Source organism: Pangasianodon hypophthalmus, chromosome 27 (assembly GCF_027358585.1).
Source record: "Pangasianodon hypophthalmus isolate fPanHyp1 chromosome 27, fPanHyp1.pri, whole genome shotgun sequence".
Lineage (NCBI taxonomy): Eukaryota > Metazoa > Chordata > Actinopteri > Siluriformes > Pangasiidae > Pangasianodon > Pangasianodon hypophthalmus.
In genome coordinates, this window is record NC_069736.1 from 2,020,289 (window position 1) to 2,044,800 (window position 24,512).

General features: G+C 38.4%; 1 protein-coding gene across 1 annotated transcript in view; it reads left to right on the forward strand.

Moving 5' to 3' along the window:
- Nucleotides 1-24,512, forward strand: part of brinp1 (bone morphogenetic protein/retinoic acid inducible neural-specific 1) — a 118,178-nt gene that overhangs the window by 42,248 nt on the left and 51,418 nt on the right. Inside the window, exon 3 of the mRNA XM_026921482.3 lies at nt 17,585-17,775. Coding sequence (XP_026777283.1) covers nt 17,585-17,775 — 191 coding nt within the window. The remainder of the gene's footprint in view (nt 1-17,584; nt 17,776-24,512) is intronic.

The following is a 24,512-nucleotide window of genomic DNA, read 5'->3' on the forward strand; positions in this document are numbered from 1 at the left end:
AGTTATTTAGTTTTTTTAGTTTATCTTATTTTTATACATTTGGTTTATTAGTGTATTTACAGTAGCTGTGCTAATCCAGTATTTACGGTAGTTTGCTACTCCATGCAGTAAATTAACATGAATTTGGCAGTAATATAAACTGAACATCTATATACATATATATAAAAAATTTCCTTTACTGCTGGTGTGAATGCAGAGTTATATGTACAAATATAAAACTTAAACAAGTCCTAACAAAACATGTAGTCATTTCTAACAGTAGATCATGCAAAAAGAATAAAGAAAGAGACCTTGTACTTTTTATGCATCTATAGTTACCTTTAATGTTGTGGAACGTCAGCAAACACAGTTAGTTAGCTTGTCATGTTACAGAGAAACCACAAAAAAAAAAAAAAAAAAGCATAAACTCCTCTGTCCTGTCAGAAAACTTAAAGTTACAGCTTTACCTCTGACTGTTACAAAGCACTGACACTGGAGACTCCTTCCATGGATGTTAAAAATAAAAACCAAAGCAGAAAACTTCACCATATTAACAATTACAGACCTTTTTTTTATTTGTTTATGTGGCACAATCTCCGTACAAGACCTTGTTACTATACTGATCTGTTACTATAGATTCGATAATGTAATGTCTTGGGGTTTTTCAGGATGAAATGAAAGAGATCACATATCGATCCTGTGTCAGGTAACGGATTTTTCGTGAATCAGAAGCAAACGCAATCATAGGTCTTGCGCTTTTAAGAAAATATCACGTCTCTTTGTTTTTAAAGCAGAGACAAATCCCGAGTGAGCGGCGGCCTGGATTGCTCGGCTCATCCTGCAGTAATTAGATTGAGGTGGATCATTTAGATGCCGTCCAGATAGCAGGAGAGACGAGAAGAATGGACAATTTGGGTGCACATACAGACACACACACACACACACACACACACACACACACTGATCTGGCTGAGACAGATTCTGCAGGAAGACGAGCTGAACGAAAGGTCACCATCAAGGTGAGAAATAATTAAGGGGGTTTTCAGTCTGTCTTGGTGCACAACAGCACTCCAATCAGTGTCAAGCACACACACACACACACACACACACACACACACACACACACATTGTATTAGGTCCATGAGTAACTTAATAAGATTCCAGTCTTCCTCTCACCCTTGACGTGACCCTCACACTAATGTCTAAATGCTAAAAGGACATCAATTCTAATATTTCCGGATTTTTTTTATCCCATTATTTGTATGTATATATATATATATATGAACTGTATGAACTGTCACCTACTAACACCCACCAAATATGTTATGTTGCACTACACTCTGAACCTGCTCTAATCATCCGGCATGGCGGGATTCCGGTAATTGCCGGCAGGAAGAGCGGCTAATTAGTGAAGAAACGGAGCTGGCAGGGTTAAGCGCTCAGTAAATAAGTCAGTAGGCCACATCTCCACTCCGTACATGAGCTCGCCCGCATGGCTCCGGCAGAAAAGCGTCTTGGGAAGTGGAAGTGAGTTTCCGAGCGTGATTGAGGATGGAGTGCACTTAGATGTGCATCCGATTCCGAAAACCGACTCGTGCCGATAAACAGTTCTAAACTACGATGAATAAGAAATAGATATTATAAAATGATCTGGAATGCAGAACATTACACTACACCTGTGTGACACACAAAAGTAGGCTGCCCAGATAGGGAGCAATTTGAGGACTTGATGCTCTTTTTAGCAGCCTACTGTAGATGATCCTATATGTGTAATTAGAGTTTGGTGAAGTTTGAAAAACATAGAACGGTAGCTCTGAGTGTTAGATGTGATGAATTGAGACGCTGCCGAGCTTCTTGGATAAAATGCTGCCAATGTGAACAGTTATGGTTTTATTGTTTTATGATAATCTTGTAAATTGATAAACATAAACATGATAAAATTTCAGGCCAATATCGTGACATATATAAATCTTGACAGCTTATACTGTATGTTACCAAATTTGGACAGTATCACCAACCAGACATCTAATAAATGTGTTCAAGAACCAAGGACATTGACAAATAAAAGGAAAATCTGGGTGACATGGCAGATAGTAAGTCACAAGCTCAAGAGATTAACATTTACTCATGACTAACTATTTCAAAAAAATACTTTTTAATCAGTTTTGAAGACATGATTCACTTAATATTTTTCAGTCCAGTGATTATATTGTGCTCCAAAAATGTGTGAACATTCTCCAAGCCTTTGAAAACCACTGCATAAAGAAATGCAGAGATTCAATCAGCTTGCATTCTTCAAGATTCTGAAGCTTGTGGCCAGAAAAGTGTACAAACACTCGGCATTCTGTGGGCTGAGCCTCTGAGGCTGAGACTACATTTGGCAAACCATCTAGAAATATATATATACATTTATTTTCATACCACATCACTGCCGAATTCTGGATTCTGATTGATCGGAAGGTGTTAATTTGAATTTTTTAATTTTCAGCGGCTGTGACGATAGTGCAGGTTTACATCAATGCGCTTGTTCTAATACATTACCGTTTCTATAGTAACAGCTCATTCACAGGGATTTGTCCGGTTTATGCTCCACATGACTAAAAAAGTGTGTAATTGTTGATATGTTGAGAAGGTTTATTTAAGATTTACGGAAGGAGTCTCCAGTGTCAGTGTTTTGTAACAGTCAGAGGTAAAGCTGTATTTTTGATGAATTGCTGTGCTGTAAGAGGAATAAAACACTACGGGATGTGCTGTTGTTGGAAACTAATCGACTTCTGGGTGGTGACAGTAACTCCGCTTCCTGACACCATCACATCACTGATTATTTTCCTAGAATTGCCCAACACTGAGTGTTATATTCCTTATGTAGCACAGTTTATATCTAATATAGCTATGAGATAATGTGTTCGCACAAGAAGACACGCTAAATTTATAGACTATATAGGATAATGAATTTTGAGCAGCACCAGTGGTGAATTTCCATTTTCCATTCAGCAAGTGAGTGTTAATTTTATGCCTAATATTTACATGAAGCTGATTGACAGAAAACACCCTAACACTTTATCTCTGCAAGGAAACAGCAGAAGTACTTCCTGTTTTAATTATAACTTTAAAAAAACAGAATTAGTGCAGTAACCCTCGCAGATTATGAGGTGGATAAAGTTTAATTTGATTTTCTGAAGCTGATTTGATTCTGTGTAGTGCTTTCTGTTATACTTTCCCCGGGCACATTTCACCCAGAGGTGGCTCGTGTTAATTACTGGGTCATGAATATTTAGTTAAACATTGTGTTTAAATGGAAATCACTTGACCGCAAGAGCACAAGAAGCTTGCACATTTACACGGGCGGAAAAAGCAGCAGTTTTCTACTTTTACATAGTAAGTCTACATTTATGTTAAAATAAATTCCCAATTTACCCAAAGTTTGGTGGTTTATTTGTCATCATCCTGTTCATGCTGATCTTATGTCCAAATATAAGATTAAATTCTGCCATTGTTCCATGATGCATGTCAGGGATCAGGAATACAGGAATACTGTATGTGAGGACAATATGGCTTCTCGATTTCAAAGAGCGATGGGAAAAAGGCCATGACTAAAATCCGGCGGGATTTCCACAACGCAGCCGGATAAACAAGTAACAACGAGCAAGCAGATAGTGATAATAGATAAGGAGCAGAAAACAACAGCGCTGATGGACGTGGCAATCCCAAGTGACCGCAACTTCTAAAAGAATTGATTCGAAAAGCGGGAAAAATCACAAAGATTAAAAAGAAACGGTGAAGGTGAAAACTAACAAAGTCCCATCGGTGCCTGAGGAACACTCGGGTCAGACGAAATTATATATACTCTACAACCACTGCGCAAAACTGTGCATAGATTTACAATCAGACTGTATTCAATATTAATAATCTTACTTAGTAAATATAATATCATGCTATAGGTCTCTGTGCCAAAGTGCACCAGTCAAAAGTTAACATTTTTATATAAATGTATGTTGTTTTGTAAGCAGTGTTTACAGATCTTTAGAGAAAATTTTTAGAAAATATTCATTAATAGTTTTAATTATTACGATTAGGTCTCCAAAAGGTAAATATGTAGAGTTGAATCAGATTTAAATGATTTTTTTTTACTGCTTGAGACCACTCCCACTACTCCTGCCTATGTACATAAAGCTCCGCCCCCAGAACCTATGCTGAGTTAGCATTATGCTGTGTTCAAGGCAAAGTTGCAACTTGTAGTTTCCCGCCTACAACCGGTAAAAACCCACCAAAAACACCCCCTCGGCTTGAAATTTCAACTAGTTTACTTGGGGTAGTCTTCTCAACCAGCAGCTCCTTCCCTGTTCATGGAGTCACGTCGAATCATCATGGCTGCTCACACTGTGAACAGCGTAAAGTTCCCCTTCTGTACTTTTAAATGAGTTTATAGCAGTATTGGTTTTCGATCAGTTCATTTACAGACATGGTACTTGGTTAAATCTCTAACACTGACCATATAACCACTGTTTTGAGAAGGTAATCAACAACATTAGCGTTATCGCTAACATTAGCTGGTTAGCTTGTTGCTAATGCTACTTGCTATTGCCTGCTGGCTAGCTTGTTGCTAATGCTACTTGCTATTGTTTCTTGTTATTGCTGTACTTCAAATTCAGTCCAAAATGTTGCATGAATGTTTAAAGGTCACAATAATAGAACAGAAGCAGTAGCCACTCAGGCCTGAGCACAGCAATAGCAAGCGCTCTCATGACATCACTTTCAAGTGCACTCGGACATTCCACTGCTTGAAAGCTCTAAGCTATGGTATTAGCATGTTATCATCGCTGGCTAAAAGACAGGCCAATCAGCAGCTTGAAGGCCAAGTTATAACACAATAAATATGTGAAATTCGACTCATAATTATACACGAGGAAGTTCATGAGTGCAGCTGCTGTTTTATCTTTGTAATAAGCTCTTAAGAGCTCTAAGCTCCGATATTAGCATGTTAGCATTGCTAGATAAAAGATACTTTTTTTTACACTCGTGCTGAGGGCATGGCTTAAACCATTATTTAGGATCATCCTCTACATATTTTATTATGTTATATGTACTAGTACAAAATACAAAAAGAAATCAACTATAGCACCTGTAATTATGTATAAAGCAGGTAATACAAATGTAGAGACAAATTACAAATTTATTTGTGAACCCTTTTGGCATGACCTGTGTGTCTCTAATCATTTCCTAGAAACTGAGATCTTATCTTTATCAAGTCTTAATAGCAGACGAACTATTGTACAATCAGTCCAGACTGTGAAAATACTGTGTGTTAGCCCTTTAATATCAATGTTTCATCACTGATATGGTGAGGTTTTGAGATATATGGAAGGAGTCTCCAGCGTCAGTGCTTTGTAACAGTCAGAGGTAAAGCTGTACCTTCAAGATTTTGGACATCTTCAGGACAGAGGAGTTTACACTTTTGTGGTTTTTCAGTATGATGACAAGCTGAGTTCTTTAGTCTTATTAACTTCAAGAGAGAGAAGAATGAGAGGCTGGTGAAGGAATGACTGTTTAGAGCTGCTATAACATAATCGAAAACAGGAACTTGTTTCAAGGACGTTCCACAACATTAACTGTAACTATAAATGGATAAAAATTGTAACCATTGGCAAATTGCTGTGGTACCCTTACATATCCATAAACTCTTTCAGATTTAATGTGATAAAGCACAATAAGGACATTGAGCTTGTGTTCACAACACACTCATCTCCCTGACATTTTATTTAGCACCATCAAATTAGCTGACATGTAGGTGTGCGTGTGTGTGTGTGTGTGTGTGTGTGTGTGTGAGAACAAGCCTCTTTCCCTCCCCTCACATTAGCACACAAATGCAGCCGTCACAATGCGAGATCAGCTCAGAGCGTCTCGTCGCTGCAAAGCTCAGCGATAAGCCGGGTATTAGCGCCTGATTGGCTGATTAGATTTCGGGTTTAGGTCTGACACAGCCGCCGGCTCAGCGCACAACACACACTTGCCTTCATACACACTTCATTAGAGCGACAGCTTATCTTTTTAGGTCAATTACAGGAAGCGTGATCTTCAGAAAGAGCTGTACTGTAACACAGTCAGATGGCTTACACAAGGACAATTTGGTATCTGACAGGAAATGCAGAGATTTCTGTTACTTGTTTGTTTACTTTTGGTGTTTGTGGGTGGAGAGTGCTTTTTATATCGAGAATTGAAAATCAAAATATCCAGAAATTATTGGAACACTAGCTTATCCGTTAGCCACATCTATTGTTGTTGTTTACTGTATAAATAAATGAATGAATGAATGAATGAATAAATAAATAAATAAATAAAGATTTATTTCGAGAATTATATTGAAGCCGACTGCTAAAGATGTATATTGTATCATCAAAAAAGCTGCAGGAAACATTTAGCTGAGGTGGAAAACTCGTTCCAAGGATAAAATTTGCTAAAGTGGTTCCTTACTCAACCAGATCTTTGTAAGGTTAAAGTAGCCCTAATTAAAACATCTCCTCATTGCTTTGGCAAAAATATATTTATGTTTGTTTAAAAAGAGAATATCACTGACAGGAATTTCTAATTTTGGTCAAAACATGGTATTTAGGCTCAAATTATCACTCAATGCATCAGTGTGTTATTCAGTGGTTGTATTAAGGGTCCAATTCTGGAGTATTTCTAAAATAAAGTACTGGAAATGCAGGACCTGATGGAGTATAGTGGAGTGTAGTGGAGTGTAGTGGGGTGTAGTGGGGTGTAGTGGAGGATAGTGGGGTGTAGTGGGGTGTAGTGGAGGATAGTGGAGGATAGTGGAGTGTAGTGGGGTGTAGTGGGGTGTAGTGGAGTGTAGTAGAGTATAGTGGAGTGCAGTAGAGTCAGGTAAAGTGTAGTGGAGTGTAATGGAGTGTAGTAGAGTATAGTGGAGTGTAGTGGAGTGTAATGGAGTGTAGTAGAGTATAGTGGAGTGCAGTAGAGTCAGGTAAAGTGTAGTGGGGTGTAGTGGAGTATAGTGTAGTGTAGTGGAGTGTAATGGAGTGTAGTAGAGTATAGTGGAGTGTAGTGGAGTGTAGGAGAGTGTAGTAGAGTATAGTGGAGTGTAGGAAAGTGTAGTGGAGTGTAGGAGAGTGTAGTGGAGGTCAGCGTTCACTCCTGTAAACCCCACACTGTTAAAAATCATTAGCGCCTGCGCTCGAGCAGATGGCGAAGCACCGTCCTTGTCATATATATTGTGTGCGTCGTGTGTACTCAGAGCTGAGAGTGAGCGGCCGTTGTGTCCTCACTGAGGGAGCAGCGGGAGGGAGCAGCTTCACACCACTCTGGACAGATGGAGGCAGCATGGCCGCCTCGCCTCGCCTCGCCTCCGCTCACATATTGGAGAGCTGCAGTGAGCCGGAGCGGTGGGGGAGGACGAAGAAACAATTAACGAGGAGGGAAAAGAGAGAGAGTGAGAGAGAGTGAGAGAGGCGGTGGTGGTGTTGTTTTTGTCCAACTTCTGACTTCTGAAAGACTCACTCGTGCCTACAAATACACAGCAACAAAGAAAGAAAAAATTTCACTCTTTTTATAGCCAAAAGTAAAACAAGAACAAAACTGTTATTGTTATACATTAATACATACTCAAAAGTTTAAATCAATTTAGTAATTACAAAGACAGATAGATAAGTATTTTAACTAATATTTTTGTTGCAGCAGTGGAAAAAATTTTTAGTATTTTTAACATTTGTTTTTTTTAAAGGAAATAAATAAGAAATACTACTACTGCTAATAATAATGCTTTAAAGGAAAACTCCACCATGAACATTCATAATAAATATGTGATCTTGTAAACCTTTAGCTAAACAATGATCTAATGAGTGTGTGTTTAACTAAATATTTGATGTAACAGTAGCTGATAGAAATTCACAATAATTCAACATGCTAAAAACAAGTAAAAATAAAAAAGAGAAGGAGAAAATCGTTTTGCATAGAGAGTTTTATTGGCTTTTCAAAAAAAATCAGAATATCAGCTGATATTTAATGATCAAATTTCATTCTGCCAATGCACGCACACACACACACACACACACACACAGTCAATACACACCCAGACAATTTTAGCTGATGGTTTGATGGATGTGTGTTGAGGGATATGAGGCGATATGGTCAACACAGATCCAGCGCTCGCGACAATCTCACTACACGCTGAGATTGACTATGCAGCATCGGCACAGCTGGTGGTCTCCATAGCGACCAGCATCAAAGATCTCGCTCATCCCTTTTTGTGTAAAATCCCCCAGGATGATGTTCCAGTGTGCAGATTCATATATCACACAATTACAGCTTCAACACGCAGTGCTACACAGCGACATGTCGCTTCATCTCTTCTCTGCTTTCACAGAATAGGCACAAGAAAGAAAGAAAGAAAGAAAGAAAGAAGAATGTTTTGCCAGAAATTCATGAATAATAATTTATTTAGATCTATTAGCTGTATCTAATAATAAGCATAGATAACATAGATTTTTTTATTTAAATTTTAGATAATTAACATATTTACTAACCAACCAACCAACTTAGTAAATAAATAAAGGCAACAATAAAATAATAACAAATATGGAAAAGTACATGCATTATATTTAGATAAATAATAAGTAAGATAGTAAGATAAATAATTAATTTACTTTAGGTTTTATGCTTTTAATTTAACTTTTATGCTACAGAAGTGGAAAATAATAATACTTTTCATTTTTTTAATTTGTATTTTTTTAACAGTTGTATATAATCAACATTATTATTAAATAATAATAATAATAATAATAATAATAATAATAATAGTCATTTATGTTCATTTTTTAGTCAGTATTTGTATTTTTTTTTTAATTTGTTTTTTTCCCTTTGTTATCAGTGCAAAAGACTGTATGATACCTATGCAGAAATACCTGGTCATTATCAGTAGACTAAAGATCTGGAGTGGTGAACAAACGAACAAACAAACAAATCAGTAAGTTTTTTTCTCTCAGTGCACTGAACGTGTGCCTGAACGTACGGCTGGATGATGGAAGTTAATATCAGACGACTGAGCAGCAGTTCATCGTTCGTGTCTTTACCCCTCCATGACCCCAAACAATCACTCGGCAATGTATAACCATCACACACATAAAGCGTCTCGGGCTTCATGGAGGATCGACATGCACAAAGCACAGCAAAAAAAAACCGCATTGATTTGCGTTGTGCACTAATGTGAGGACAGAAACATCTCAGTGCCCACATTTATCTTTTAATACGTTAAAGAGCCGCTGCAGCTGCATCCAGGAGTCAGACTGCTTCTGTGGTGGTCTGGTTGAGTTTAGTGTAGTGAAGATAGACAGATAGATAGATAGATAGATAGATAGATAGATAGATAGATTTGATGACTGAATTAATGACTTAATAAATTAAGAAAGAAAGAAAGTTAGTTCTTCTTATTCTCCTCGAGACACAGTGGAGAGAGAACAGCTCAGGCTTTGAGAAAGAGAGAGGGAGAGAGAGAAACAGGTAAAAGATGAGTAGGGCAGTGTATATAAATAAATAAAGAGAAGAGGAGAGATGTGAGGTGGAGAGAGAGAGACAGAGAGAAAATGGCACCTCAGGGCCACAGTTTCAACTGTTTCACTTGCTAATTGCGCAGCAATAATGATGACAACTGAAATGATGGCTGAATGAGTTCTTATTAAAGGAAACTACAAGAATAACTGTCATTATGAAATCCCAAACGTTTCTCTAAACGCCCAGCAGACGGCTGAAGGTGAGAGAGTGAGAGAGTGGGAGACTCACTCCTGAAGTTTATGGAGTGAAACGAAACATGTTCCAGTCCTATTAAAATAAACATGGCGTCTGTGTGAGACTGACTCCACGACCTGCACAAAGGAAAGTCAGAAAGTGTTTCAGCAGGTTTTCTAGGCTACAGGAGTCATGTGATGTAATCGTACTTTGTTTTACTGATTCTGTAGGAAAAGTATAGGAACAGAATGTAGTGCTAATGTTACCCAGTTTGAGATTTGTTTAAATGAATGAATGAAAAGGTTGGAATCACATATACATTTAAGTACTTGTTTATTTTTCCTGAAATATCATTAAATTTCCATGTAAGACACACAATTTTAATTTGGCAGATAAGTAATATTTCAGGAAACAAAAACAAACAAACAAAAAAGTTTAATCTATAGATAAGGATAATTTTACAAAGGATATATGGTATTTTTTTCCATCTTCAAATTTAGTCTTGAATAAACCTTCACAAATGACTAGCATAAGATTTATTATTTTCCAGTAACAGCACATCCCAAAAAAGTGTTTCATCCCTAAAACAGCAATCTGTCAATCATTACATTTTTAATTATTAAAGAACAACTTTGTTGTACTTTCTATCCATTTACAGTTACATTTCACATGAACGCATGTGAAACAAGTCAGTTCCTGTTTTCACTTGCGTTATAGCAGCTATAAACAGTCGTTCCTTCACCAGCCTCTTTTTTTTCTCTCTCTTAAAGTTAATGAGACAAACAAACTCAGCTTGTCATGTTACTGAGAAAGCACAAAGCATAAACTCCTCTGTCCTGAAGATGTTGGAAACCGTAAATTTACAGCTTTACCTCTGACTGTTACAAAGCGCTGACACTGGAGACTCCTTCCGTAAATGTTACGTAAACATCTCCTTACAGAAAACTTCACCATGTCAATCACTACACTCATTTATATCAAGTGGCTGCCATTAATATAATCCATTTGTTATAGAAAACACCTTCTGACCAATCAGAATCCAGGATTTAACGGCATTGTGATGTAATACTGAAATAATCACACAGAGCTGTAGGATTTGGCTTGAGATTTTCATTTCAGGATGTTTTTATTGCAATTGTGAAACTTTAATACTGTTACACAACATACCTGTAACATACCTGCTACATGCAAATAATAATGAAATGCTAAGCAGCCCGCTGATAGTTAATTGTGTTATCAGTTCTACATCATGATACAAGCAATAACAAGCCATTTTTTTCCTGAAGATCTCCATTGTATTCGGGAAATTGCTTTAAATACATTTTTGTCCAGTCTCTATCATTCCTAATTAGGAAGCCGAGAATGAAATTGGCACGCAGCCGAATGTTTGACAAACACAAACACAGCTTTGCATCTCCGTCAAGCGTCCTTTTGTTTCGCTAATGCCAGATGATGCGTGGTCGGCTACAAATGTGGAGGAAATGCAAACCGCTCCACTGGGATGTGGATCACTGGAGTGGCGTCTTAACAAAAGTGAAGGGAATGTCAGGAGTGTGTTTGGAGGATGCTGTGTTTCGGTGGTGGAGTGTGTGTGTGTGTAGGTGTGTGTGTAGGTGTGTGTGGGTGCGTGTGTGTAGGTGTTTGTGGGTGTGTTCTTATGAGCCCAAAGAGACCAAGGCGAAGGAGAAGGCGTCCTCTGAACAATTGTTGTTCCAGGAAGGTGTGGACAGGCGTTTTCATTTTCTCTGGCTGTGTGAAACATGGTGCCGTCAGGGTCGGCCATTCAGCTCGGCCATTCTGCGCCGTGGATTATCCCGCCGTGTTCGCTCTTAATGTCACCCACTTTTAATGGAAAAAATGAATCTCCCGGTGAAATTGCTTTCAGGGGCCTGACACGGCGTAGGCGACTCGCCGCTGATGGATTGGTGTTCTCGTGAAAGCAGTGCAGCACGTCGCATCCGAGAAAAAACATAACAGGGCAAGTGGGGCTTTAGTTCCGAGCCGCCGTGGATGAGTTATCAGCATTACAGCACGGTTCAACACAGTTGCAGATTAAGATCACAGTTACTGAATATTTCTTCAGCACATATTCACATTGCTTTTTGAGAAGATGAAATGTGGCTGGTCAGGTGTTTTACACATTCTCCAGAGGTTTAGCCTTCTACCTGGGAGACACTCTGTTGTAAGGAGAACCCAAAAAACCTTGACTCATGGAAGCAGGATTGGACGTGATTTTCCAGAACATTCTATCTTCTACACTCTTACAATGAAAAGGGTTTTTTTTTTGGATTATTAAGGGTACTTAGCTTCCTAAAGGCATTCTACTTGACCATCTCTAAAAGAGAAACACAACAGAACAACCCTTAATCGTTTTACATTTTCTACAAGGATGTGGATATTTAACAGAAGATACCTTTTTGGATAATTATCTCCCCAAAAGCATTCTGCTTGACCCTCTGTCAAAGGGTTCTCCACAGAGATCTTTAAGAGTTCTGCTAGATGAACAATCAAAGAACCCTTAAGGTTTTGTAGCTCGTGGATGCAGGATTGGATTTGAATATTTTATTGAACATACTGTCTTCTACATTGTTAGAAAAAAAAGGTTCCTCAAAGGTTCAGCAAGGGTTCCTCAGATAGTTAATGGGTTTAAATATCCTAAAGGCATCTACTTGACCCTCTCTGAAAGCGAAACCCTCTGACATAGGGTTCTACATAGAATCTTTAATGGTTCCCCAGAGGCACAACTGAAGAACCCTTAATGATTGTAATTTTTCATTGATACAGGACTGGATTTTTAAGGCCCTTGATTAAAAACTGAAGAACCTTTAATGGTTCTAAATTTTCTAAGATTGTAGATCAGAGACACAAGATTGGATGTAAAGATTTTGCAGAGAGTAATAAGGGTTTTAATTTTTTTGATAATGATTCTTAGCTTTCTAAAGGTGTTCTTATTGACCCTCTCTAAAAGAGAAACCCTCTGTCATAGGGTTCTATACAGAACCAATAAGGGTTCCCCTAGAGGTACAACTCAAGAACTCTTAAAGGGTCTGAATTTTCATGGATGCAAGATTTAATGTGGAGATTTCACAAAAAACTGCTTTGTACTTTTTAAAAAAAGGTTCCTCAAATGTTCCACAATGTTTTTTTTTTGGATTGTTAATGGTTCTTAGCTTCCTAAAGACACTGTAATTGACTGTCTCTGAAAGAGAAACCCTTTGTCACAGGGTTTTCTATCGAATCTTTAAAGGTACCACCAGAGGGACAACCACATTCCCGTTGAGGATTGGATGCTGAGATTTTCCTGTCTTCTACACTTTAAAAAGGTTCCTCAAATGTTCAAGTTTTTTTTTTTTGGATGGTTAACAGATAGTTAACAGAAAGTCTTTATCATAGGGTTCTACACACCTTCAGACACACTTTCAATGGATTCCCCAAGGGGCCAAAGCAGCAAATTGTTATCAGTGTTCTATTGAGCCATAACATACAGTATACTCTTTAAAAAAAAAAAAAAAAAGGTTGCATCTAGCTCCTGAAAGGTTGAACAGTTGTTCCTCTGAGGCAAACTTTCAAGGTAATATGTAGAACTCTACAACAGAGGGCTATCAACAGACTAGCTTTCAACAAAATAAGCTACAAACATTGACATTCCACTACCAACTGTTTTTCATTTCATCACTTTTATTGTCATATTTTGTCATGTTTTGTCATTTTGTCAAAGAAAACACTCCATCACTCTTTAATATAGTCCTACAAGAACGGGTTCCTCGGGGGTTCTTTGGATGGTTAAGCACTCTTAGCTTTTTAAAGGCGTTTCTATATAGTATCAATATAAAAATATAAAATGAGGGAAAATTGTTTATTTTGATTTTGTACTTGGTAGTGGACTCCAACTTTTAGATCAAAAATAATTCCATTGCTAAATTTCCCACGTTGAAACTATTTCTAGTTAATCAGCACGCAGTTCCAGTCAGATCTAAACCCGATGTGAGTTCTGTAGGTCTCGGTGAATATTGTTATCAGCATGACTACATCTGTTCCTTGTTAGATTCTGTCTCTGTTCTTGGGTAGAAATAGAACTGGACATTACCGAACCCGCTGGTGCACCAATTAACCAAAAATCACTCGCCGCAGGGAGCCGTCCATTTCTCAAACGAACCGTGCTGGAAGACCGATTTGCGCTTGATTATGCGGCTGTCTGTCTGTGCTCGCCGATGAGAAATAAACACACGGCTCTGCAGAAATGTTGCATCGGAGTCGGCTGCGCTCTTAAATGAGGTCGCTGGGGAATTAACTTGTGACAAGAAGCCCGTGCTTGGTCTCCGCTCATCAAAAGAGGAGAGAGAAGCTAAAACAAAAAAGAGGAAGATGAACAGATTTGAGATGTGTTTACACATGAGCAAACAAACATAGGGTTTTTCAGATCTCGCAGTGCTGCCTGTTATTACAGGGAGGCATATGGGTAAAGACGAGGCGAAACATATGTGGCAAAAGTAACAACATAGCCTTCGGAAAAGTCGTCACGTCTTCACGTGCGTTATGTAAAATGCTGCTTGTTTAAAAGCAATGCTTAAAGAATTTTTCATCTTGATCCTTAACATAGATCTTGTAGATGGTTGACCTGCGAAATCTGATGCGATTGCATTAGGTCATCTGCATAGCCAATGGCGAACGCAAACAGGCGACTAAAACGCTGAATCACAAGAACCCTATTTTTCAGTTTGTTAATCTGAACATATGGATCAAACCGCATATGCTTGCACATATGGCTAATGACTGGGGCTAAGGGCCATGTTTGAGCTATAAACTACATTTGATCCTATGCCAATGTGAGAAACTCTGGTTGTTAGCGACACAGAAAACTTTGTGGAGTTAGCATTTCCTGAAGCCAAATAACCCAGAAAGCCTCCAAAGAATGTGCAGTAAAGGGGTTTCAAGACCTGCCTTACAATGTTAGGCTGCTACAGCACCTAAGAGCTAACAATGGTCTGTACAGTGATTTGAAAATGCTTCTGAGGCTTCAGAGTCTTTTCAAAAAATCCGGGAGCTAGATCTAATTTACTGAACCCTTAATAAAATGCTGATGTGGCCCACAATAAAGATAACGACAAGAAATCCACTCTTTAAACCTGATTGTTTTTATTATAACTACTGGCTAAACTCCATAGTCTTTCCATTTTGCTTTCAATGATATCAATAATCCATTGCAGCTGTCATTCATTAAGGGATCTAATAGGTATACCAGTGCACATTCCTCTCAGACATTCCTCATAACTACCCACACACACTTATTTCCCCCTGTCTTTCTCTCTGGTGCAACTTTATGCAGAGGCTTAATACGCCTCATTATCTGCCCTACTTTACCTTGAGATTTGTTGATGCCAAGGCAGACACAGTGCAATTTGCATATATTTGCTCCTACTCCCTTGAAGAGCAGTAATTAGAAAGCGCTTAGATCCATTTCACAAGGCGAGAGCCCGTGAGCTTCACCTGTCACGTGGGCCGCAGAGAACCTCAGCTGCACAATTGAATTAGCATCACCCAGTGTTTTTGCAGTGCTCTGGCTAATAGCAGGGAAATCCGATGCAGCCCGAAGGTAAAAACCTGTTGATCGTGATTCTGCGAGATGTCTGACTAAGGACGTGTCATAGTCAGAAATTATTCTGGCGCTGGCAGCGCAGCGTGGGCCGACCCCATGCAGGTAGACTTAATTGTACACTGATGCCTGGCACTACCAGCTGCCTGGTGATGTTTTCATTATGACGCCAACCTCAAAGCCCTCTGAAATTTCCGCTGATTGTTCGACACCTCCAGAAACACTGCGCCATTCACACATTCCACTGAGCCACAGCGAGCAGTTCCCAGTGGAAATAAATAAGGCAATGTGAGTGCCTTGATAAGAGGGGATTATCTTATTCACTTTCAGGAAAAAAGGGACTGTGCCTATCTGTTTACAAATGCTTGTCACAGGGGTGGAATCTTTTAGTTTGTGCACCAGAAGGTTGCGATGAACTCTTAAACCCTCAGAGAACATTCTATTCAGTGATGGCTGGTCGTGCTATTAGATGTGAGGCTAAAATCTAATATCTATCTGTAGCTCGACAATCAAACTATTAGTACTGAGCAATGCATTATATCACTAGGTCTCATTGATGGCATAAAAAGGACAATGTGGGACAAACTATTACATACACTATTAGGCAGATAGAGAAGTGCATTAATGATTTTCTAATTTTGTTTAAAGTCGTAACACTACCAAACGTGGTAACAAAAAGGTTGTCTGCTTCTCTCTGTCTGCTTCTCTCTGTACATTTCTCTTTTTAATCGTATGCTTGTTTTAACCCAAGCCGCTGTAACATATCAATTTTCCACTAAGCAATTGATAAAGTGTAGTCTTATCTTAGTGTACCACAAAGGACAAGACTTGTATTGAGGATTTACGGGTGTTTATTGATGACATCAAGTGCTGTACCTTGTCTGCATGATAGATCCTGCCTCGGAAAATAATAAGCCCAGTGAAAGGGAATCAGTACGAGGGAGACCTGTCCTAGTTTATTCGCTCCCTGGCTTGGAAGATGTGTAAGAAAAACGGCTTCCAAGTCTCCTAATTATCCGATCATGTGAAATCATGAAGCAGAAATGTGAGTTTATTGGTTACTACCCCAAGACACCAAGGCAATTTAATTTAAGGCTGTTGAAGGAAGTAAGCAGGTAAGGGTTTAATGCCGAGGTACGTCCTCTGAGGCAAAGCTCAAGTCAATTACAAACCCTTGAGATCCATTGTCCATGTCCCTAGTTACCCTGTTTCTTCCATCCTAATGATTAACACATCTCCCGAGGCCGAAGACTCAAGTGGCAGCAGGCGCTGATGCCAGAGATCTCCATGGCAATAACCCAGCAGCGCTGATTCAAAGCTTAATGAACCACTTTGGGTCTCTTACTCTCTCTCCGACCCGTTGATAATGTTTTTCATTTATGCTTAGTTACACTCGGATGGGGTGATTTGCACCGGAATGCACCTCGGATGCATTTTCATGTCTTTGTCAAGAGTTTTTCAATTTTGCGCTTCATTACAGGAAGTGTGTTTCTTTGTCTATAGTGAAGCTCAAATGAAAAGTAATCTGGCCAATATAGGAGATTAGCAAGCCTACAGTCTGCCCATTGGCGGAAATCAACTCAAGTGTGATGTTCAAATGTATTTACTTAATTAAGATAGCAATCACAAACAACGATAGCCAGCAGGCGGCTGTTGTTTTGACAAGAAAGCATTGTGGGTGTCTTTATTTGGATTCTGATATGCTTTTTTTAAATTTTTGTACTCAAGGCTAAATATGATTGGCTGCTTCATATTATCTTTCTGCTCTGCCGGTCCTTGTCTTTGTTTGATTATTAATAAGGACGCATCTGGATTTTGTCTAAAGTCTCTAAATACCATTAAAAAACAACAGATTTAGCTTTTGTTGTGTCTGAAGAAAGAAACAGTAGTACTTTGTCTTAATTCACTGGATTAAATGAGAACATAAAAGGAAAAAAAGAATAAAATACAGTTGTCCCTACCATAACTGTTTTAATAAGCCGATAGTTTTCACTTTACATTTTTCCTATACTGTACGATATGCAAAATAAAATATGACTAAAATTAAATAACTGGCAATCGCACAGATCAAGTGACATCTTTTGGTCGTGATTTTGCCTTTAATACCTGTACATTGAAAAAAGATACATGTTAAAACTCTTGACTAGTCCTTTCTCAGCAATAACAACATTTATTGGTGGCCATATTGGGTCCTTGAACTCTTATCATATGCATTGGTTTTCAGTGTTAGTTATTTTGTTCCTAATGGTTGCATCTGCCTTCTTTCTCTTGCAGGGAGTTTGCACGTTGGAAGGTGAGGAACACAGCCATCGAGCGGCGGGATTTGATCCGCAATCCCGTGCCCCTCATGCCCGAGTTCCAGAGGAGCATGAGGCTTCTGGGACGGCGTCCGTCCACGCAGCACTTCATCGACACCATCATCAAGAAATATGGTACTCACATCCTCATCTCAGCTACGCTTGGAGGTAAGTGGCATGGACTGCAAATCCACAGAGCCTTAAGCCAGACAAACAAAGATGCACTTATTTTAATTATGCATTCAGTATTTGAGATTCTGTGTGTGACTGCAGTGATCTGTTTTTTTTCTACAGGTCTTTTTACTTTTAGATTTAGTAAATGTGATTATCTGAAGGGAACTGCAAGTAAAGCATAATTTTGCCTAAGTGTACAGAAGATGTTCCAGAAGTCCTAACAAGTGCTATGCGTTTTCTCATCCCGCAAGTTTCACCAGCTAACTAGAAATCCTGAGATGATTATAGGAATAGCAGAGGAAGCTCCAGGGTCTCTGGTTCAGTCTTGAGCTCATTGTTTAGTGTCACCCTTAGGTGGGGACTGGAGTCTTATCCAGGGTGTATTCCAGCATTGCGCTCAGTGTTCCTGAGATAAGTTCCAGATCCACAGCAACCCTGACAAGGATAAAGCATTTACTGAAGATGAATAAATGAATGAGAAGGAGCTACAATGAAACTTGAGGGTTGGAGGAGTGCTTGCACCAAGATACCAACTAAGACACAGATTACCATAATGAAAAATAAATGAATGCATGAACTCGGAAGGACATCTTGAAAACTTAATTCATGACCACATGGTGCAGTGATCTTAAAATATTCACAGCCAGAACCTTAGGACTGATTTAGCTTATGATCTTATGAGACAATAACCATAGAACAACAGTATTACACGTATGCAAGAAAAAGAGAGCTATGTGTGTCTACATAAATGTTCACGTACTATTAGAAGATTCACGTCTTCAGGCATCTCTTGAAGGTTGTGAGGGAATCTGCAGAACAAATGAAGTAGGGCAATTTATTCCACCATCAGTAAAAAGTTTTAGACAAAATGTCACAAGGTGGTGGTATTGCCAAGTTCTGTTTAATGATCAAGATGGAATATAGGGCTTGAAGAGTGACTCTAATGTCACAAGGGTCCTCGGGATGGCTAACAGTTCTTGCTGTCTCCTTGCTTGACACAGACCCTTTAAGATTTCTCCAAGGGGGACAAAGTTAAGTACACTTTAGATTCTTTAATACCCTCAACTCTTAAAGAACTCTTGAGGAACCCTTTATATAAGAGTATAGGTTATCATCAAGGCTTGAGCAGCTACAGGAATCCTGTAGTCTATTTTTACTCTGGTAGCTCAGTGGTATCTAATCTCAGTGGCTGAAGGTCTGGAAAGTGAGTAAGACCCTAAAACCTCAAGTGCTCATCTGTACACTTTTGGAAAAAGTGGTTATTCATGAATTCTTTGGTGGTTAACGATGCTACTTGCGACAGTTTTTCCCCCGAAACCCTCAGTTGTAGAGCTCTATGTAGAATTTTGAGAACCTTTAAGTGTGCTAGATGCTCGGATTAGACTCTCTTTCCCTTGTAAGTCACCTTGGATGAATAAATGTATTGCACTGGCTAAGTGGTTAAACCAGATGTGCTATTTATGCTAATGAGAATGCTAAATAAGAGAAAATAAATATATGGTTGTATGATGATTTATGAGTGCTGAGCTTAAAGTATCTAGGTCATCTGCCTGTCGCTCTCTGACACCTTTTTCCACTAGCAGATTCTGTATCTGTTCAGCTCGCCAAATATCCGCATCTGTATCTGTATTCAGATTTAAACAGTTATTATTTGAATTTTTTGTTGTTGTTTGGATCTGCCTGCAATACTTTCTAATGATTTTATTTGCTTCTATTCTCCAAAATATAAACAAATGAGCAGCATAATTTAAATTAGCACGGCCATGACCAGGCAGTTACGTGTTTTTTCTTTGTCCTGCTTCGTATCTGACCGCTTGCTTACGCCTCCAGAAAAGTAAAAAAACCTGCGTCTCTTGTGAGTGTTTGCTCTGGATCCCATTTCCTAAGCACATTTGTAGCGTCAGCCAATTTCCCTGTAAAGCTTTCTAGCAAGATTTATAAAAATAAGATGATAGTCCACCTTCTATTTGTATCTGTGTTTGTATCTGTTTAGAGCATGTTATGTCTTTCAGAATAATGTATACCTCTCCCCTAACATCCCTAGTATACAGACACTTAAACCACAGCCCTGTTTTTACTTCACCCCCTTTTCCATCTATCTCTGTGTGGAATATTTATAACTCATACTTGTGGATTATTTCATACTCACTATTCTCACTTCTTCTTCTTCTTCTCTTTTATATGAGCTTTAAGCTCTAGACGATCATCGCCCAGAAGTCACCTATTTCAGTCTAGCGCTTGCACATTAAAGTATGTAACGGTGGCTGATAAAAAGCTGAAATGTGCACCGAGTGGTGGCCTGTAGCTATTATACTAAAAGTACAGAGAGACAAAGCAGTAGAGAACGATGGAAAAGGAGAGAGGATGCTCTCTTTTACAGCTTATTTTCCTGATAGCTGCTGTCTGAAAGCATCTAGATTTCACTCCTATTCATCTGCACTCAAAACCTATGCATACACTTAGGCTACTATTAAAGGGATGGACTTTAATGATAGTGTGAATATGCTTTAAAAGACCCATATTATGGCCACCAGGATACTTGCTTATTTGAAATAAAAGCCATCTATATGGTATGTGGTGAATTTTCCACGCAGTCCATATAGATATGGAAACTGCAGAATTGTCACTAAATTAATGAAGTAAAAATACATCAGACATAGCCAAATGTATCTAAAATATCTCATAATAAAATTATGACAAACAAGTGTAAGGTTATTATGCCTATTTTGAAACTTTTTCTCTAGTTTAGAGCTTCACTTTGTCTTGTTCTTGCTTAAAATGAGAAAAATTATGCTAATAGAACAAAACTCATTAAAAAACTCTCTTTTTGTATTTTAAGAAATAAGCTGAAAATCTTATATCCATTATATATCCATTATCTCATAATCAGAAACATTCAAGTTTCAAGATATTTTCACTTACTAATACATCATTTTTCCCCAGAGAGTTTGTTTTGAATTCATGGTTGTGATGTCACTATCCTGAACACATTTGCATATGTAAATCTGTAGCAGAGCCACTGGCTTGGATGATGTAAGGAAAACCGGTTATACAGTACGGAGCCATCCAAAGGACTGTAATGACTCACAAAGTATACACTAAAACTTACTTTCTCCAAAGACCCTGAGGATTTCATTCCAAGCCTAACTGTTTGTTCAGCACAGGCTGCATTTTTAATGAGGCACAGGTTTTGCCAAAAAGTTCTAGCTCAGTGATGGGTCAATTCCAACTCCATTGGACCAGGCAGCAAACATACAGCCTATAAGTCGTCCACTTCATTCTAAAGTCTTGAATATTGCAACAGCTCACAATTCTAGAGATGGATATCTCTCTTACTTTTGTAGTGTTAGTCTGTATTTTGTAGTATGAGTGCTGGGGGCATTATTTCACAGTATCATTCATATGTTAAGCAGATGCCATTATTTATTGCTCTCATTTGACATGTGATGAGGTCAGCCAATCAGAACAGAGTTAATTTACATATGTACTTTATATCAGGCTAAAGGCACAGTAACAAAAACAATTTGAATATATAAAGAAAGCTTGGAAAATGGTCATGTATAAAAAAGGATTTTTTTTTTGCTTCATATTCAATTCAGTTCAATTCAGTTTTATTTATAAAGCAGCTTTATAGAAATCTAAAATCTAAAATATAAAATTTTTAATTTATAAATTTATAATATTTATTTATAATGAGCAAGCCAAGAGGTGACAGTGACAAGGAAAAACTCCATGAGATGACATGAGGAAGAAACCTTAATATTTACCTTAAACTAAATATTAGGATTAAAATGTTAGAAGAATTAATATAAGAATTAAAATAACAAAGAATATTAACGTAAGAATTAAAATACTTTAAAATATACACTAAGGTGTTTTTATTGTGCCTATGAAGCAAAGGGTGGGGATTTGATTTTTTTCTTTTCTGTGCGTCAAGAGTTTATTTTGACAACAGCCAATACAAATTAATTCGTATTCGGTAAGATAAAGATGAGTATTTTTTACAGTCTTTCAGAAAATGATGAACCGTGAAATCTAAATTTTATCCACAGCAAAAATTTTGGAATTATTAGGTTCCTTTGGCGTAATGGCATACTGTCTGGATGGTCACTACGTCCATGTTATTAAACAAAGAGAAATATATAATCATTAACATGGACATCTTTTTGTTGTTTTATACCTGTTGATATAATTTCATTATCTTTACATTTGAGCTGCATTTCACATAAGCGGAAATTGCTATACACATAATAAATTGATGTGAACTCCAGAGCAGCCATGTTTACTGATATTACTGATGCTGCGTGGTGCATTGCGGATCCACCTTGCTGTTGCTCTGCGTGTATTTGTTGTGACACATGTCAAACGCACAAAGCGGATCTAGCGACGAGCTAGCGTACAGCTAGATTGCACTTGACGCTAATACTCTACACTGACCTCTAATGACCAGCTAATGGTTTTTTAATGAGCTGTAATTGTGGGTCTGCGTCTCTGGCTGCTTTCCCTGCCTCCAGGTTTAACACCGAGCATCACGTCGGCGATATTAATCCGCCATCACAGACTTTTTCAGAAGCCCTTCCACATCACTTCTTTCATCCTCACACACACACACACATACCACCACCACCATTTGGCCATAAAACAGAATAGGAAATCAATATAAGCTGTATCTGCTTTCCAGCCCACAGGACTGTGATAAATCCTAAACAGGTGTAAGGCTGAGATTGAGACGACGTGTACTATCAGACTGCGGGCCATAACGGTGTCCGGGTTCGATTTCATTCCTGCTGCAGCACTGATTTGGTTAAAATGGCCAAAGATCAAGATGACTTCACTGGCCAAGTGCAATGCAATTCTCATTCATTTTAGATACCTGGTTACAAAATGTAAAGAGAAATACAAGGGCTAACAACAAAACAACAAAAATGGTGGAACCATTCCACCATTACTAAAGGCGGAAAGTACAATTGTGTTACGTTACTTGAGATATTTTTCACCTAATACTTCTGACTTCTGACTCACTACATTTACAACTATTATCTTATTAACTTTACCTTTTACCACATTTTCTCCCAATTTGGTCATTTACCAAATGCTTCCTCCAAGACATGTGAAGCCATTCCATGTTATGCTACATCACATCACAGCTGTACACACTCTGAGGAAAGCTTTATCTGCCCTCTTCCACATACATGAGCTCATGTCATGGCAAAGATCATGATCAGTTTCTTCTCTTTTGAGATTTGAACTTGCAATCTCCCTAATGATAGACAGAATGCTTTTCTGTTTGCATCTAATGTTAGCAGACTAGCATGTACAGCTCAAACTACTTACTAAATACGCAATATTTCATACACACCATGACTTGGATTTGATTATCGACCAACCAGTTGCATCACTTTAAAGTCAACCATAACAAAACAGAAAGTCAATATAAAATAAAAAAAAATAACAGGCCTAGTACTCCACCCTGAGGTACTTCCAATATCCTTTATTAGAAGCATATATACTGTTGATACCTGGCACCCGTGAACTCTTCTGCTTGTTTTCATGACCAGCATTATTATTGTACTATCTTGGGAGCAAAATTGTGGCGCTTTTTTGGTTACTTTTTTTTTGGTTACTTTGAGACCAAATCTTGATTCCTACTTGAACTAGGAGTGAACAATCAAGCTTAATGAACAAACGAGTCATTCATTTGAGCCTCTTGTTTGACCTGGAGGACTTTTTTTTGATGAACATGGCCACCATCACAAGGCTTCTATGATTAAAAGGAACCAAGCATTATATATATATTATAAGAGAATATTACACATGCAGGTTAATAGGAAGTTGATAAGCGTGTCTACTCTACACAAGGGTCAAGTCTGTGTGTGTGTGTGTGTGTGTGTGTAAAAAGCCAAGGCATCTTGGAAAGAATATGATTGTGGCACGAGAGTTAAGTGACCAATCAGTGCAGAGTGCCTCAGACTAAATGGCCAATCAGGGTCCAGGGGTGCTGAGTGCATGCGACATGATTTCGAGTGCTTTTCAGATATGCTGCTGTGACCTTTGGATGGATGAGAGATGGAGTGAGAATATTTACTTGATCAACACAGCAGTGTTTGTTGTGAACCTGAATTTGCCGAGCGTTGGTCTACCGTTGACGTGTTGTCACAGTCGTTTAGAAAAAGGTCAGCTGAAGTCGCAAAATCAATCCTGGTTTCATTTTTCTAGCCCCTTCTAACCCTCGCCCCCCTTTTTTTCCGGTCACGCCGAGGGGAAAGAGTCAGAGATCGAGTGCGTGACATGATTTGACATCTGGAGCATCTTTGGCGTGGCAGGTGACAAACCGCAGCATGAACGTGATGCAGTGCTTGTCAGGCCTTAACGCAAAGATATGCTGAGATGTGAAGTATTGTGACAGACGTCCCTTAATCCTATGACTTCATGACATGAAGAATCTTTCTTTTCACCCTGTACAGTTTAGAATAAATACTGATTTCAATTACACCATAAAATAATTGACCTTTTGTTAGCTAGATTGGTCTACTGAGCTACTATTTAGCTATTGAGTTTCAAAACACAATATTACGCAGCTTTATTCATTTATTAATTAACCTGGTTACTGATTAAATTATTAAATACTGGTTAAGCTGATTAAAAATAATAAAATGCTTTACTCAGTGATATTTTGCTAGCAAACTGGCAAACTGTTCCTTAGACCATGATCATAATAAATAATACTGTAT